The 18,146-nt window shown below is 41.7% G+C and overlaps 1 protein-coding gene across 1 annotated transcript in view; it reads right to left on the bottom strand.

The window, feature by feature from the left end:
* LOC129706008 (low choriolytic enzyme-like) overlaps positions 1-18,146 on the bottom strand; it is a 101,581-nt gene that overhangs the window by 42,445 nt on the left and 40,990 nt on the right. The window contains exons 8-10 of the mRNA XM_055649979.1: positions 16,010-16,130; positions 7,886-8,064; positions 2,449-2,530 (exon numbers count right to left, since the gene is read on the bottom strand). Of these exons, the coding sequence (XP_055505954.1) occupies positions 2,449-2,530; positions 7,886-8,064; positions 16,010-16,130 (382 nt within the window). The remainder of the gene's footprint in view (positions 1-2,448; positions 2,531-7,885; positions 8,065-16,009; positions 16,131-18,146) is intronic.

Here is an 18,146-nt window from a genome sequence, read left to right as displayed (position 1 = left end):
ATCAGTACCCCGTTCCTGCCATCTCCCCAGATCCCCTGACTCCGCAATCTTCAAGAGCCCTATCTAGCTCTCTCTTGAAAGTTTCCAGAGAACCGGCATCCGCCGCCATCCGAGGCAGAGAATTTCGCAGACTCACAACCCTCTGTGTGAAAAAGTGTTTCCTCATCACCGTTCTAAATGGCTTACCCTTTATTCTTGAACTGTGGATCCTGGTTCTGCACTCCCCCAACATCGGGAACACATCTCCTGCCTCCAGCGTGTCCAAACCCTTAATAATCTTTATTGTTTCAATAAGATTCCCTCTCATCCTAAACTGCAGAGGTATACAAGGCCAGCCACTCCATTCTCTCAGCATATGACAGTCCCACCATCCCAGGAATTAACCTTGTGAACCCACGGTGCACTCCCTCAAGAGCAAGAATGTCTTTCCTCCAATTTGGAGACCAAAACGGCCCACAATACGCCAGGTGTGGTCTTACTAGGGCCATGTACAACTGCAGAAGGACCTCTTTGCTTCTATATTCAATTCTTCTTGTTATGTTTGCACAAGCGAGTAAAAAGTACTAAATTGTCTTACTTGCACTGTGATGGCTCAAAGGAAGTGAAAATCCTTTCTTTAAGTTCAGAACCCTTGTTTCTGAATTAATTATGTCACTCTCCATCCTAATGAAGAACTCAACCATATTATGGTCACTCTTGCCCACGGGGCCATGCTCAACAAGACTGCTAACTAACCCTTCCTCATTACTCAAAACCCAGTCTAGAATAGCCTGCTCTCTCGTTGGTTCCTCAACATGTTGGTTTAGAAAACTATCCCGCGTACATTCCAAGAAATCCTCTTCCTCAGCACCTCTGCCAATTTGATTCACCCAATCTATATGAAGATTGAAGTCACCCATTATAACTGTTTTACCTTTGTTGCACGCATTTCTAATTTCCTGTTTGATGCTATCCCCAACTCCACTACTACTGTTTAAACCGTGTATATAGAAGAACTAATTCCATGTTGTGAGACCGTGAGACCGGGGGGGGGGGGGGGGGGGGGGGGGGGGAGGGGGTTAATTCATAATTATTGTGACCAGCAGAACGGAGGAGCAAACCTCCAAAGACACACAGGTTTGAGGGTTCATTGACTTCTGTAAATTGCAACTAGTCTGTGGGATGCAAAAGTGGGATAAACGAGAAATTGGGTACGGGTGATCGATGGTTGGCGTGGATTTGGTGGGCCAAAGGTCCTGTTCCCATGCTGTAAATTCTAAACAATTGCATAATGTGGGAGCAAATCCCTGCGGTAGAGAGCGATCAAGTGGAGTGCTTCAGTTAAAGGGAAGCCTCGCAAATAGAGGAAGAATGTAGGGGGAAAAAATACACTGAGAGGCGAGAAAGTGGCCAATGTCCCTGTGAATCCGATACATCGCCAACTTTGTGTCCTGTCTGTAGGCCAGGGATTCTGTCACAATCTACGTGCACGTCAAGAATGGCACCCGCTCTGAGAGATTTACATGGTTTGGTTATGGGAGGTCATAGTGTTACAGCACGGAAAAAGCCCTCTCGGTCCAACTTGTTCATTCCAAGCTAGGTCCTTCCTGGAGGGCTTGGGTTGCAAGAAGAAGGTGGATAGGTTTGAGTTGTTTTTTCTTTGCAGTGCAGGAAGCTGAGGGATGACCTTGTCTCCCATACGGGCTTTGAAGGCTGAGCCAGCATTTAATTACACTTTAAAAATATACTTGATATTTCCTTGATGGTCCTGCAATTTCTTTGCTTTGTGATTACTTCACTTGTCTCTGCTTCTCAGGAAACAACCTATGGTTTGGCTATGCTCTTTTCTGTTACCTACCAGTAGAAGTTTTTACATTTATTTTCATGCTTCTTATTAGTTATGCTCATATTCTATTTTCTTCTCTTCATCAATTCTTCGTTTATCCTTTGCCACTTGCTAAATTTCTCCCATTTTTCTGACTAAATTTAGTACCTTCATAATCCTTTTCTTTCAATATAATCATTTTAACATTCTTAACTATTTAGTCATGGATGAATTAATCTCTCCATATAGTCTTCAAATTTTATATTTCCAATAACAAGCATCTTTATTTGGAAGACTGCTACAAATTCCTGATCATCTAGTCTGTCAATCAAATTTCACAATCTACTTTAGCTAATGCGCCCTTCATATCAATGTAATTGCTTTTTTTTAAGTTTAAGTCGCCATTAGTCATGGTAACTTTGTAAGACAAAATCACCTGTTCCTTAGTGGAAGGAAGGAATATGTGTGATTATAGACCCATGGAATGATCATTTCTTAAAGATCCTCTGAAATGGCCAAACAAGGTAATAAGTACAACAGGCAGGTAGATACTGTATGATGAATAAATGCATGCCTTGCTGATGTTGACCACCTCCATGAACACGTAAAAAACTATATGTGCAAGCATCTGGTCTCAAACTCACTTGCCGTAGTGCATGATTGATCCATAGTCATATTTTGTGCCAAGATTATTTGTATTTAGTCGGTTAAAATTATATTCCTGCCCTATAAACATAATGCATACAAAATTAATTGAACTGTTCCATGAAGACCAACCCAGAAAAGTCAGTCGACAGTCTTAAAATAACTACCATTTATATACCATTTTTAAGAATGAGAAACATTTTGGTGCAAGTTTTAGCAAACGAAAAATTGGTGTAGAGTTGCACAAAACATTTAGACCCAGTCACCATAATTGAAATAGAAAACCTAGAAAATTTATGACATAGAAGGTGGTCCATTGATTGATTAGAAAGGAACTGCCCAGCCATATTTCACCTTCCAGGACTGTGTCTATTCTCTGCAAGTATTTATATAAATGAAAAGATAATTTCCACTTCTGCCATTTTTAGGTAATTAATTCTCCCATCTTCCAGATGAAAAAAAATCTTAACTCTCCTCCAATTTTTCTACAAATTGTATAATAACAAGAACATACGAGTATGCCATAAGATCCAACCATTCAATATGATCACAGCAGATCTGTCCCCATCATCATCTTCCTATCAGTGCCAGTTTCACATAGTCCTCAACTCTCTGAATTTTCCAAAACGTCTCTACTTCTTCTTTAAATACCTCCAGATCTAGACTTCACAACCGTCCAGGGTAAAGAATTCTATTCACCACCTTCTGTGAGAAAACAATCTATAAACCTTGTGTTTTATATGCCCAGTCTCTTCTTGTAACTGTATCCCTATGATGTTCTTAGTGAAACATCTCAACATCTACCTTGCCACATTCCCTTAGGATCTGTGTGCTTCAGTAAGATCAACCCACATTCTTCTGAACTCCAAACAATGCAGATCTAATTTATTTTGCTGCTAGTGATAGGACAACACTCTAATCCCATGTATTACTGTAGTGAATCTCTCTGGATTTCCTAGGTGCAAGAGCGTTCTTGCTATATAAGGGGACCAAAATTGTGCCTTGTACTCCAGGTGTGGCCTCGCCAATTTTCTGACCACATTTACCAATATTTCCTATTTGCTTTTAGATTCCTCTTACTAAACTACATGACCTCGCGCTTCGCTACATCACACTCTATATGCCAAATTTTCATCAACTGACTCAACCAATCAGCATCCTATTATAAATATCACAACGTGCCTCCTGGTTTGCAAACTTGCATATCTTACAATCTACATTCTTCGCTAGATCATTAAAATAAGCAGTTATGAATTGAGGGCAAAGAATTGATCCAGGGGACACTCCACTCCACACATCTTTCCAGCTTGAAAAGATCTGTTTATTCCAACTCCCTGTCACAAGTTTACGTTATAGGAAAATGATTAGGCCATTCGTCTCATCGAGTCTACTCCACCATTCAATCATGGCTGACACAGCCTCCAAATCACATTTACCTGCCTTATCCCCATAACCTTTGACACCCGTTCTGATCAAGAATTTGTCTATCTCCATCTTAAAAATATCCACTGACTTGGCCTCCACAGTCCTGTGACAATGAGTTCCACAGATTAACTCCCATCGAAAGAAGTTAATCCTCGCCTTTCTAAAAGAGTGCCCTTTAATTCTGAGGCTATGACCTTTGGTCCTAGCTTCACCCACCAGTGGAAACATCCTTTCCACATCCACTCCATCTATGCCTTTCATTATTCTGCAAGTTTCAATGAGGTTTCCCCACAACCTTCTAAACTCCAGTGAGTAGAGGCCCAGTGCTGTCAAACACTCATCATATGCTAACCTACTAATCCCTGGAATCATTCTTGTAAACCTCCATTGGATACTCTCCAGAGGCAGCACATCCTTCCTCAGATATGGGGCCCAAATAGGGCTCACAATACTCCAAATGCGGCCTGACCAGCGCCTTATAGAGCCTCAGCATTACATCTGTTTTTGTATTTCAGTCCTCCTAATATAAATACTAGCATTGAATATGCCTTCCTTACTACTGATTTGACTTGCAAGTTAACTTTTTGGGAATCCTGTACCATCATGCCCAATTCCCTTTGCACCTCTGATTTCTGTGTTCTCTCGGCATTCAGAAAATAATCTACACCTTTATTCTCAATAACAAAATGTATGACTGCACACTTTGCTACACTAAATTACATCTGTCACTTCTCTGCCCACTCTCCCAACCTGTCAAAGTCCTTCTGCAGAGTCCTTGTTCCTCTACAGCCTTCCTCATCACCTTTCGGAGCATCATCTGCAAACTTGGCCGCAAAGCCTTCAATCCCCTTATCCAAATCATTAATAGACAGTGTGAAGAGAAGCGGCCCCATCACCGACCTTGCGGAACTCCACTAATCACTGGCAGCCTACGACTGTCAGCACCTCTTTTGTAACATAGACATGCAATTAATTTACCTTGATTCCTTAGTTTCCATAACCATCACCATGTTAAATAGAGATGAAACATATACATTTGAGACCGCACCCATCTCCTGTGGCTCCATTCACAGATGACCACATTGATCCTTAAGGGGACCCATTATTTCTGTAGTTACCTTTTTGTTCTTGATATACTTGTAGAATCTCTTAGGGTTCTCCTTTACCTTATCCATCAGAGCTATCCCTTGTCCTCTTTTTGCTCTCCCAATTTCCTTAACTGAATTCCTACAATGTATTATACTTTGAGGGATTAGCTTGATCCCAGCTAGCTATCCCTAACCTCCTTTTCTCCTGACCCGGGCCTCAATGTCCCTCATCAATGTGTTCACTATTCCTCCTTGCTTACCTTCACATAAGAGCATGCTTCCCTTGAACACTCCCTTACTTTTAATAGTTTCCAATTTACCAGACTACAAACGAGGAGGCATGACAATCCAGGTTTCTCTGTGCAGTTTACCCCTGCCTCAAGAGGGGGTGCTGGCAGTCTCAGGTTTATGTTAGCAGCTAGCCCTTTCTCCCTCTGGCTGGGTTTTACAAGGAGTGGGCTGACAAGGTTCGGGTGGCTAAACCAAAATCAGCTAATTGGACCCAGTTGTTACCAATGAAGCTGGGAATTAGCCTCTCCTGGCCTGTCAGCCAATGATAGGGATCAGAGGGGGGCAAAGTCACACCATCTGTATCTTCCTTTCTTCTTCAACATCACTGCATGGCCTATTTTTATATCAACTGCAATCTTTCTTATCAAGCTGCCATTTATTTAAGTGGACATCATTAATCTATCATGCAAAAAGGGACCAAATTCCAAACCCTGTGGAACCCCAAATGGTAAAAATCTATCTGTCAACTATTACTCTTTGCTTCCTGCCACTGATTCAAATTTGAATTCAATTTGTAAATCTCTCTTTAATCCCACAGATTTATACTTTTTAAGCGATCTGCCATGTGGAAACTTGTCAAAAGTTATGATGATACCATAAAATCCACTATCAGCATTTGCCTTTCTTGTTAACATCTCAAAAAAATGCCTACCTCTTCTAATAGGCCTGGATGATAAAGCATTTGATTTGCCTGGCACCCAAACATCTCATTACACACTCACTCCCTGCAGAATCCATGCATTATGGCTGCAATGTGCATTGTCTATAAGACATTCTAGCAACACATCAAGCCATCTCCCTGACATGCAAAACACCATCTAGAAGGATTAAGCCAGAATACCAAGATCTTCCCACTTTACCAAAGTCACTCACCAAAGTTACCAAAGGAATATTACTATTTGGCCAAAACTTTAGAATTCCCCATCTAATATTTTTTACCTTCTTTACAAAGGCAACAATTGTCTTGTGTCATGTGTTTAAGAAAGAACCTAAGGTGGAAGGTAGACAAAAATGTTGGAGAAATTCAGCGGGTGAGGCAGCATCTATGGATAGAAGGAAATAGGCAACGTTTCGGGCTGAAAAACATTGAAGGAAAATTAGTAATAAATGTTGGCCTTGACATGGATGCCTGCACCCGAAAAATGATTTTAAAAAAAAGCAAAAGCTTGTATAGATTTGTCAAATGTTAGCATGTCTCCAATTTGTCAGTTTGGTTGGAAGATTGGCAGCAGGAAAGATTGGGGAATGAAAAAAAGGTTCTGATGCAGATTGCACATCAGATGTCGATGCAAAGCAATTTATGGTTAGAACTCAGTAGTTCTCTGAGAAAGTTGAATTTGCCGCAATTGACATTGATGTCCAATAGTTTTTATGGATCAGCGAAAACAATGTATGTGTAGTCTGCAACACCTTACACCCTGGAACTTTAAGGTGAAACGTAAAGTAATATTTTTCCTGCTTCCATAATGTCCTTCACCATCATGTCCCGCTTTCCATGGGCTGCTTATGGTTTTAGCTGTACAGATAACAAACCTTGGTGATAATACCCTCAACAAAGCAATCTTAGGCATTTATCCTCAGAAAATCAATGCATTAAAATGTCACTAAATGCACTTAGGGGATCTTGCATGATGCCCTCTTCCCATCTCCTCCTGTTATAGCTCTTTTATTGTCTTTCATGAGTTCCAAGGAAAGGCCATTGAAATTAAATGTTAACCCTACATGTTAAGTATTTCCAGCATTCTTTGTTTTGAAAACCGTTTAGAAATCAGGCAACCGGGTGAAATCTCACTTGGCAATACCATATTTTAGTTATGCCAGAAAGGGTCAGAAGTTAAGTAGAAGCCTTGAATATAAAATACACAAACATAAAATTTGGCACGATCAGAGTAAACAGCCTAGATGAAGGTTCCCTTTTGCTTGATATGTTCCAAGACTACTGCAGTAGTTTATTGAATTGTGAGTTCGACACAGGGCCACATCCGAATTAAGAAAGTGTCCAAATAAAAGTACTTTCATTATTGGTGTCAATAAATTTGGTTGGGCCCTGCATTCATTTCAATCTGATCCATAATTCTGGTTCCTAATAAGTGCAATCTTTCTGCCCACTATATTTGTCCTCTTTAAAAACTTCCTTGGATAGTCTCCTGTTCTGTGCAGCTATTGTGTCAGTCAACAGTTGAATATTTTTCACTGCCTACATCATGGGTGGCCAACACTATTATTTTATTGAACCATTCGAACATTCCAATTCCCCCATCATTCAAGAAGCCTATCTCTCCTATCTCCCCTTCAGCAAGCTTCCCTTTACAATATTCCTTTATTTTGGGTAACATAATAAATCTTTATGGACAATATGATCATAAAATCATTTTCGCCGTTGCTGCAATGAGCAGCCAATTCCTCCAAAAGTAGAAAAAGAGCAAATGAAATATCAACCCCCCCCCCCCCCCCCCCCCCAACAATAAATTTTAAATAATAAAACAATAAATTACTTTCAATCAGAATAAATAAAAACACAATTGAAACATCATAAGTGGTTCAATTAAAAAGTGAAATGATATTAAGGTAAATTTAATTAAAAAACAGCAGTAAATATGCAAAGTAAAATAGATATTTTCAGATATCTTACCAGAAATAATATTATCCTGAAAGATTGTGATATGTTCATCACGATCACTTCTGGATTGCTCATGCTGAAAACCAATTGCATGCAAAAATTCATGTGCTACTACACCGAAATGTACACAACCTGGTTTTTCCAATGATAGCGACCTTTCCTTTTTTTGGTAACCTACATATGAATAGCACCTGCAAAAATAATGAATTAAAAAGAAGTGCCCTTGGCTTTCTATTAATTATCATTATAATTAAATATGATATTAATTTGCAGATCTCCAGTCGGTGTACAGGGTAAATGTGCCTGTGTACCTTTGAAATCTGCAGATCTCCAGTAGGTGTACTGGGTAAATATGCCTGCGTAGCTGTTTGTGTAGGTTTAAATTGAGTAGGCAGACGGGTCAGACTAAATCAACAAACAATCAGCTGGAACATTATAATGGGCCATGCAGCATTTGTAGGGGGAAATAAATAAAGGGCCTGTCCCACTTGGCAATGTTTCGGCTACTGCCGGTGTCATTGACTGACAAGTGGGACAGGCCCTTTAAACATTTCAAAATCTAGCGGTGACAAAAAAAATGTTGTGACACTTGAGGAAACACCGCGCGTCAATACGTCATTACGCCACGTTACGACGTAACTTTTTCGGTGACCTGATATATCAGTCAATGATGCTGGCAGTCGTCGAAAAAATCTAAAGGGTCTGTCCCACTTAGGTAATTTTTCAGCAGACTGCCGGCAACTTTCAAGTTCATGGCACACACCTGGAATTCTGGGAACTGGAACGGCGACTGTCAGAGTGGAACACACACACACACACCACACACAAACACATCGCAAAGGTGGGGGCCAGGGAAAGCGGGGGATCGCTGTCTAAAATTCACATGGTGCAAAGCCAAGGTGATGCAGGCACACACCGCGATGAACAGGAAGGCTAAGACAGCTAGCACAGTGTACGGTAAGTCCCTTAAAAGAGGGGGGAGTGGGGGGAGAAGGAGGGGAAGAAGGGGAAAGAAGGAGTAGAGACACTTTTAAGAAGCCAGACAATTTTTAATAAGCCAGAGATACACAACTGTGAAGTTTGGTGGGGATTTAACATTACCGGTCGGTTATCCTTGGTTCTGAAAACTCGTGCTTACTTTTTTTCCCCAATGAGCCAATGAAAATGCCCAGTCAGCAAAGACAATTAACTGAAATTACCTATGGCTACTTTGACTACCCACCTCTCTTCAAGCTTTTCCCCCCTGACTACAATCAGTCTGAAGAACTGTCCCAACCCAAAACATTATCTATCCATGCCCTCCATAGATGAGCCACTCCTGACCCACTGAGTTACTCCAGCTTTTTCCCACCATTAATAACCTGGCCATTACTATTCACTAGCCACGTAAAATAATCTGGCACCAAATGGAGATCAGAAGCTGGCATTCTGCGGTGAATGAATCACCTCAAAGCCATTTCATCAAGAATATTAGAAAACATTTCAGGTCACAGTAACCAAAAAAGTAATATACTTGCTGTTGCGGGAACTACTGCAAACAATCTCTGGATTGGTTCCAGGAATCGTGGGTTTAATTTGAGGAGGGATTGAGTAGCCATGCCCTGTATTCACTAGACTCTTTAGGACTGTGGAACATTTCTTCATGCATAGGATGTGAATCATTGGGATTCTACCTCCAGGAAGAGAAAATTTAGGATTCATGAATTGGCGGGATTGTGGTGAAGACAATTAACAGAATTACCAAGGATGATCTGCAAAGATGGGCATGCACATCTCTGAAGATCATTCCTGGGACCAGCACTTTGATGCAAAAAGCTCATCAATGCCTCAACATCCGAAGAAGTTCGAGGTGATTTGGCATGACACCACATACTACATTCAGCTTCTACCAGTGTATGGTAGAGAGCATACTTACTGGTTGCATCGTGGCCTTGTTCATTCGAATGGTCCAGAGGGAAAGAGGCTGGTTGAAGAACAGCTTTTTCACATCCTTCTGAACCTTCTGAATTTTGTAATCGGCAGGGCAGTACTCTACATATCGCCAACTTGGACAATTTAACATTTTTATCAAGCCAATTAAACAAGCCAATTAACCTGCAAACCTGTACGTCTTTGGAGTGTGGGAGGAAACCGGAGATCTCGGGGAAAACCCACGCAGATCACGGGGAGAATGTACAAATTCCATACAGACAGCACCCGTAGTCGGGATCGAACCCAGGTCTCTGGTGCTGCATTTTGCTGTAAGGCAGCAACTCTACAGCTGTGCCACCGTGACTGTCTTAAAGCATACTCGACCTCAGCAACAAACTGCTATGTCTCAGTGTTGCAGTGTTACAATCTGGTTATCTTGTATAACTGATAATTTCTTGTATTATTTATTGTATTTTTATTTGTTATATCATTGCATTAATGCACCTATACAGCTGCAATAAAAATATGTTGTTCCATTCCTGATGCATATGACAATTAAATATTATTGGTTCATTAAAGACAGAGATTGACCGATTTCTAATTATTAAAGGAATATTAAGACAGTCCAGGGATGGCTCTATGGTACTGTAGATCAACCATGACCTTCATGAATTCTAAAAAGATTTGAAGGATCAAGTCATCTTCTCCTGTTGCTGTTTCCAACATTTACCCTCTGCAAGGCAAAACTAGAATACTTAATTTGCCACTGCGAAGTAAGGTCCAACAATGGCCATGAAATTAGACAGTCTGCCAACAGGGGCTTCTCTGATAGAACAAAATTGTATTATGAATGTATTGTATTATGAATGAAATAAAGAACCACTTCCTTGCAAGTTTTTAAAAGGCATGTTGGCCACAAACTTTTTAAGGACAGAGTCATCTGGAGCAATGATGGGAAATGGCATGCTAATGGCATGTTGGCCTTCATTGCGAGAGGATTTGAGTTTAGGAGCAAAGAGGTCCTACTGCAGATGTACAGGGCCCTGGTGAGACTGCACCTGGAGTGTTGGACATTGGGTGAGTGGGCAGATGCATGGCAGATGCAGTTTAATGTGGATAAATGTGAGGTTATCCACTTTGGTAGCAAAAACAGGAAGGCAGATTATTATCTAAATGGTGTCAAGTTGGGAAAAGGGGAAGTACTATGGGATCTGGGGGTCCTTGTTCATCAATGAAAGTAAGCATGCAGGTACAGCAGGCAGTAAAGAAAGCGAATGGCATGTTGGCCTTCATAACAAGAGGAGTTAAGTATAGGAGCAAAGAGGTCCTTCTGTTGTTGTACAGGGCCCTAGTGAGACCACACCTGGAGTATTTGTAGATGGTTATGCATGCAACCATATATGTAACTACCTCATTAGCATATTGTCCCTCCCACATTCTATAGTATAACTGTAGTCTCTGCATGTTCCCTCCCTGTTAGGTTCCAGTACGTGTGTAGACCAGATGTGGTTAGTACTGGAGCGTGTGTTATTAGTGTTTAAATAAAGATCTAGCTAAAGGACTATGGACAACGTCTAGTTTCCTTTACATGGTGTCAGCCAGTGTAAATCTGCGCCTCTGTTTATCGGGTTTTTTTTATTCATTTGTCTTGTAAGTGTGTGCAAGGATGGCTTTGTCGTGTCGCAAGCCTTCCCCGTTAGTTTTCGATGCTGACATAGCGGAGCGATGGGAGACGTTTGTTATGGACTACAACCATTATGTGAACATCGCTCACCACAATGACTCTCCTGCTCTCAGAGCATCTTTGCTGCTGAATCTCGCTGGTCCGGATGCCATGAGGAGGGCTCGGCACTTTGACTACCGTCCAGCAGTCCTGGACGCGGCTGGCCAGGTTGTCGAGCAAGCAGAATCTCCTGACGACCCAGTCTGTCTCCTGAGAAAATTCACTGAAATCTGTGACCTGCCTTCAAATCGTATCTTGGAAAGAACACGTTTGTTCTCCCGCAGGCAGCAGCCTGGGGAGCCGGTGGAATGTTTTATTGCTGACCTCCGCCACCTGTCGCAGCGATGTCGTTTTGGTGAGTTACGTGACGAGCTCACGCGGGACATACTAGTTAATGGAATGCTTGATCAAAAGCTGCGAACTGATTTAATGCGGAAACCTGATCTCACGTTAAATGAAGCTGTGCATGCCTGCAGGCTAGCTGAGGTCGTTGCTCCGGCCAGTGGAGAGAGAGGTTCTGGGAACAGCACCGTCGCTGTGGCTACTGTGTCCGTGCCACGAAGGGCACCCAGTAATTCCAGACCTCAGTTTCGCCCCCAGTTTGTCCCCCGCCCCCAGGGTGCCAGAAAGTGCTCTAATTGTGGATATGGTCACTTGCCACAGGCTGCTTGTCCAGCTATCGGAAAAGCCTGTAACTATTGCAGAAAGCTTAACCATTTCTCGTCCATGTGCCGTTCCCGTGGGAACGTGGCTCGGCCACCTCGCCAGGTGCTGAATAATCTCCAAAGGATCGACAATGTCCTTGATTCTCAGTCTGAGGAGGATTCCGCCCTCGAGTCTGACTCCAGCATTTCGATGGGGGATGCTAGTGTTTACGCTCTGCTGCACAACCAGACTCGCCTCCCCGATCCATCGGTGCTAGTCACTGTCAATAACAAGACCTTCACGGCGAAATTGGACACTGGTGCAAAAGTTTCTGTTATCTCAACAAAGCTCTTCCACAAGATAAGGAATAATGAGCAACTGTCTGCTGATCGATCGGTACTGCGAGCTTATGGTGGGGAGGAGCTGACTCCTGTGGGGAGGGTAACTTTCCACTGCAAGCTGCAAAAGACATCTCGTGATTTATCGTTTTTTGTTTTGGACTGTGATTGTGTGCCTCTGCTAAGTAATCAGGCATGCCAGGATCTGGGCCTGGTTGCGTTTGACAGTACTGTTCATGAGGTGAGGGTGCAGTTAGACCCCGTGTCTGAATACCCTGATCTTTTCGATGACAAGTTGGGGAAGCTGCCTCTCGTATACAAAATTGCCATTGACTCATCTGTCACCCCAGTGTGCCGTCCGTCTCATAGGGTTTCATTTGCAATGAAGGACAAGGTTAAAGCTATGCTCGACAAGATGGTGAACCTGGGGGTCCTGGAAGCTGTTAGCGAGCCCACCAGCTGGGTGTCCACCATGGTCGCAACCATGAAGAAGGGCAAGAATGAGATTCGAGTCTGCATCAACCCGAAGGATCTGAATACTGCCATCAAGAGACCACACTACCCTATGCGGACTGTCGAGGATGTAGCTGCCCAGGTGGGCCAAGCCACCGTGTTTTCTGTTCTTGACGCCAGAAGCTCCTTCTGGCAGATTCCTCTGCACAGCAAGTCGTCCGACCTCACCACTTTCGCCACGCCTTTTGGGAGGTACAAGTTCCTCAGAATGCCTTTCGGGATTAGCTCCGCCAGCGAAGTCTTCCAGCGCTCCATGGAGCAGTTGTTTGCCGGGCTCCCATGTGCCATCATTGTAGACGACATCCTTGTGTACGGCCGGGATGTCGAGGAGCATGACCGTAATCTCCGCCGGGTACTCGACCGTGCTCGTCAGATAAAGTTTCCTTTACAGTATTGTTTCCAGTTTTGATCCTCTAACTTGAGGAAGGACATTCTTGCTATTGAGGGAGTACAGCGTAAGTTTACAAGGTTAATTCCCGGGATGGCGGCACTGTCATATGCTGAGAGAATGGAGCGACTGGGCTTATATATTCAGGTATTTAGATGGATGAGAGGGAATCTTATTGAAACATATAAGATTATAAAGGGTTTGGACAAAGCTCTGTGATTTTACGCCGGTTACGAATCCAGGCGTCACACACTGAATGGATTGACCATGGATGCGTGTAATCATTAAAGCATTCAGACATTACGTAGTTAAGTAAGGACACTGATGCTTTAAATGAAAGAAAGTTTTTAAAAACTAGTTTCCCCTCCCAACCTTGGGGGTAAACTAAGGAACAGAACTTGAAATGGTACGTGCAAACACCCCCAGTCCGGTAATAGGTTTGTTATAAAACCGGTGGACCGTTATTTCATTCGTCCATCCTGCAGCCACTAGGATGTTGTCAAGAGGCACGTCCATTGTTCTTGCTGCCGACGTAGATGCAGCCCCGGTGGAGTGAGATTTAACCATATGAACGTTCACTCTGTTACCGCCATTACCCCCTTTGACCATCTGGAGATGGTTTGTGTTGACACCTTCTGGTCTGTTCTGAGCCTCTGTGGTTCTCCGTACTCTCAGATAGTGGTGTTAGTATGTTACCACACACACAACCGTAGGTCCTCTGGATATGCCAAGAACTGGATCTCCATCCCTGGCATTCCTGGCCTGCTATGTTTAAATCAGGTTCCTGATTACAAATGTTATGTTGTTCATATTGGTGGTCATGTAGTCCAACCGTAGCTTGCAGTGTCTGGACTCTTTGTCAGCATACCACCTTCAGGGTTAGTTATAGGCGGTCCTCACTGTCAAAGTAGGGTTAGTACCACGCTCACATCCCATGTGTCCGTGTACCTTGGTCCTAGAGGTATTAGATTGTAAATTCTCTTCATGAATTTTGTTGTAAAGGGGTGCGTTCCTATCAACCCATGCCCTGCTTGCAGCATCAGATAGGAGGAAAGTGCACCTCTGGCTCTATTGATTGCACTATAACTTTGTTTATAGTTATAGTACAGAGTTGATAGGAAACTCCAAGACATCTGTTATCCAAACTGTGTTGTATTTGTTCGGACAGTCCTATGCCTTGAAAAAGCCTCCTCAGAATCTGCAGACCAACAAGTTAATACGTTCGTGTAGTGGATGGTTACTCCCTGTAACTGGGTTCACTAGGAGGTCCCTGCTCTTGGGTACAGCCATAACTGGCTGGACTATAGTTCCCAAATTTTTTGAGGACCAGGCTTGAGTAGGCCAATCTGGCACTACCAATATGCCTGTGGCTTAGACTTGCTTGATTTTGGTCAAGTTTGTGAGACAAATTTGCGGAAAGCATGCATAAACAATCCTCCCCAGTTGAGGGAGAAAGCATCCGCTGCCTTTGCTCCTGGATCCTGCTTGCAGGACACAAATCTGGGCAACTGATAGTTTAGTCTAGATGCAAATAGATCAAAATCTGGTATGCCAAATCGTGTAGTTATTTTGTTAAATACTGCCTGATTCAACATCCATTCTGTGTTATTAAACATCCATGATCCAGCATGTGTCACCGTGTTATATCTACCTCGTAGATTTCCCAAATATTCCTCTTGATACACCAGTGCCAAATGAGGTTCGACAATCTATCGTAAGATACAGATTTTACACCACCATTGTTAGTGGATATGTGCCACCGCAGTGGTGTTATCAATCTGAATTTGCACAAATCTACCGCAATGTGAACGTTCTAAACCAGCGCGTTTCACAGGATTCAACTGGAAAGCTGATTTAAATGGGCATTAATTTACAGCAATTGAACACTAAATTCCTTCCATTTCGCCTATAAATTAATGTAAATGAGATTTAAAAATCATGTTATATTGTGAATTCTTTGTGAATGTTCTTTGGGCACTTAGGCTATTTAAAAATGTTAATCTTTCCTTAAGAAATGGATAGATGTTTAGATCTAGTAATTGAAGTTTGGAATTAGCTACAATTGGGTAACTAACTAATTATATGCTTTAATTTCAGGTCATCCAAGTAAGATTATTTTAGATTTGTTTCAGAATGCTTCAGTCTATGATAACTGAAAATTTCATTCAGTTCTCTTAATTTTTAAGAAAGTTATGGGCTTTTGACTGTCCACGATCACAGATTTTTTGTTATGTCCATAGAAAATCAATAGGGAACAAGATGCTAATTTCCGAGTATGAAAATGGCCATAACCTTTTAAATAGTTGAGATATGAAAGTGAATTAGGTGTCAAATTAAACTTCTATTTATGCTTTATCTGATGGGATAAATTGCAGACTTGATTTTTAAAATCTCAAAATTTTGTTACATTGCTACATAAGTCACCTGGTTCTTGATTCCTCCATTCTGAATAAAATACTCTGTGCTTTTACCCTAACCACTCTTCTCATGATCTTATTAATCCCTATAAGATCACCTCCACATCCTCTTGCGCTCCAGGAATAAAGTCTCAGCCTGTCAAACCTCTCCCGTTAGCTCAGGCCCAAAGTCATGACAAAGACCTGCATTTTTCAACTTACCCTTTCTTTGGTTTAACAGAAATATATGCAGGTTCATTATGTCGCCTGTAGTAATATTTCACACATGTTAAAGAACTGATCTCAGCCAGCGAATTTTGAATTATCATTTTGTCGAACTCATCTACAATAAAAACATAAATAAACAGTTATTATAATGCATTATTATATAATCATTTATTAGTCATATTCTTCATAATTTACAAAAATGAATCTTATGAAACTACAAATATGTAATTAAGGAACCCAATGTAATAAACACTGAGAAATATGTAAATGTACTCAGAAAAGTAAATCTGATTTGTAATAATTAGGTCCATCAAGCAATTTTGCTTGATTTAAAATCAACATCGAAGCACTCCTTGCTCTTGATTCAACCTGCACATATTTTCAACATGAGTCTGCTGCATAAATACAGGATAAAATGGCTAATTTGCCAAGCTTATACATGGCTCCATGTCCTAGAACACCTTCTCTAATGGGGCTAAAGCAGTTTAGAAGCTCATTAGTTTCATAAGAACAATTAAGAATAGCTCAGAAATGCAGGCTGATTAAATAAATGGAAGCATTTTTATTTATTATCTGAGCAAAGATAAAAATGGGACAATCACTGAAGAGTAGTACAATAGAGAGTTTAGGGCCTGTCCCACTGCGGTGACCTAATTGGCAAGTTTAGAAGAGTTAGCCCTCGACTCATACTTGCACCATGGTCAACACAAGGTCCAAGGAGGTCTTTGTAACTCTCCTTCATGCTCAAGAGTAGTCATGACGTACTCGAGGCATCAGCTAGGTCGAGCAAAAAAATGTTGCCATGGAAAAAATCAATATGTTTTTACTCGTAGGTTTAGTCGAGGTAGGTCGTAGTAGGTCAGCATGTTATTCGTAGGTAATCAAAGGCAATCAAAGGTAATCGAGAGTAGTCGAAGGTAAGGCTCGTTGAGAAAAAAAAGATAAGTAAACCGCCCGTTAATGTTAAATGCCTGCTAAACTTTATTAAAAGTTGTCTGGCTTCTTAAAAGTGTCTCTACTCCTTCTCCCCCCATTCTCTCCCCTTCTCCCCCCCCCTCCCCCTCCCTTCCTCACTGAGCTCTCTAAAGGACTTACCATAACTGGGACAGCTGTCTTTTACCTTCCTGTTCATCGCACCTGTGAATTTCAGACAACGCACCCCGCTTTCCCTGGCCCCCTTTGCAATGTGTTTGTGTTTGTATGTGTCCGAGTGTGTATGTGTGTGTTCGTGTGCAGTCGGTCGATCTGGCTCGCGGTTTCATCGCTGACAGTCGATACAGCTCGAGGTTTTTCAGGCGAGTGCCCTCGTGCTTGAAAGTCGAAGACAGTTGCTGAAAAGTCGCATTAGTGTGACAGGCCCTTAAGGCTAAATTTGATTTTTTTTTTAATGTGTTGCTTTTTTTTTCATGATTAGGCCACATGATAAAATAATTTTTTACCATTTGATGGATAGATAAATCTCATATCAAAGTCATATCTCTAACTTTGACCATTAAGCATTTAAAACACTAATTTGACTATTTCTACAATGCCAACTGCTAGACAAATCTGTTTAAAGCTTGCCTCCAAGCTAGTGACCTGGAGCTATAGAGATTGTGGACACAGGAACTGCAGATGATGGTTTACCAAAAAAATACATAAAGTGCTGGAGTAACTCAGCAGGTCAGGCGGCATCTCTGGAGGACATGCGCAGGTGACATTTCGAGTCGGGACCCTTCTTCAGACTGATTGTAATAGGGGGAAGAAAGCTGGAAGAGAGGTGGGGTGGGATAAAGTCTGACAAGGAGAGAGAAGCTGTGATGCAGTGACTTAGTAGCCTTGGGTTAGGCCAAGAAAAATGCCAATAATAAGCGGAGTGAAATAGGAAGGAACAAGTTTTTAGAAAATACTAATGCATATACACAAGTAAGTATAAATTGTACAAAGGTATAAGTATTATTTAAATACAGGAAGCATTTGTGAAAAAAAAGATTATTGGAAACATAAATGGATTTGGTCTGATAGAAATTACAGAAATGTGGATACATGGGCAATTATGTACTCTTAATTTAACTCTGCAGTTAAATATTCTATAAACAAAAGAGCAGATGGAAATGAAATTATAGTGCGATACTATAATTTTTATATCAAT

This window comes from Leucoraja erinacea, chromosome 18, assembly GCF_028641065.1.
Source record: "Leucoraja erinacea ecotype New England chromosome 18, Leri_hhj_1, whole genome shotgun sequence".
Classification (NCBI taxonomy): domain Eukaryota; kingdom Metazoa; phylum Chordata; class Chondrichthyes; order Rajiformes; family Rajidae; genus Leucoraja; species Leucoraja erinaceus.
This window is presented reverse-complemented; position numbering and strand designations above follow the sequence as displayed.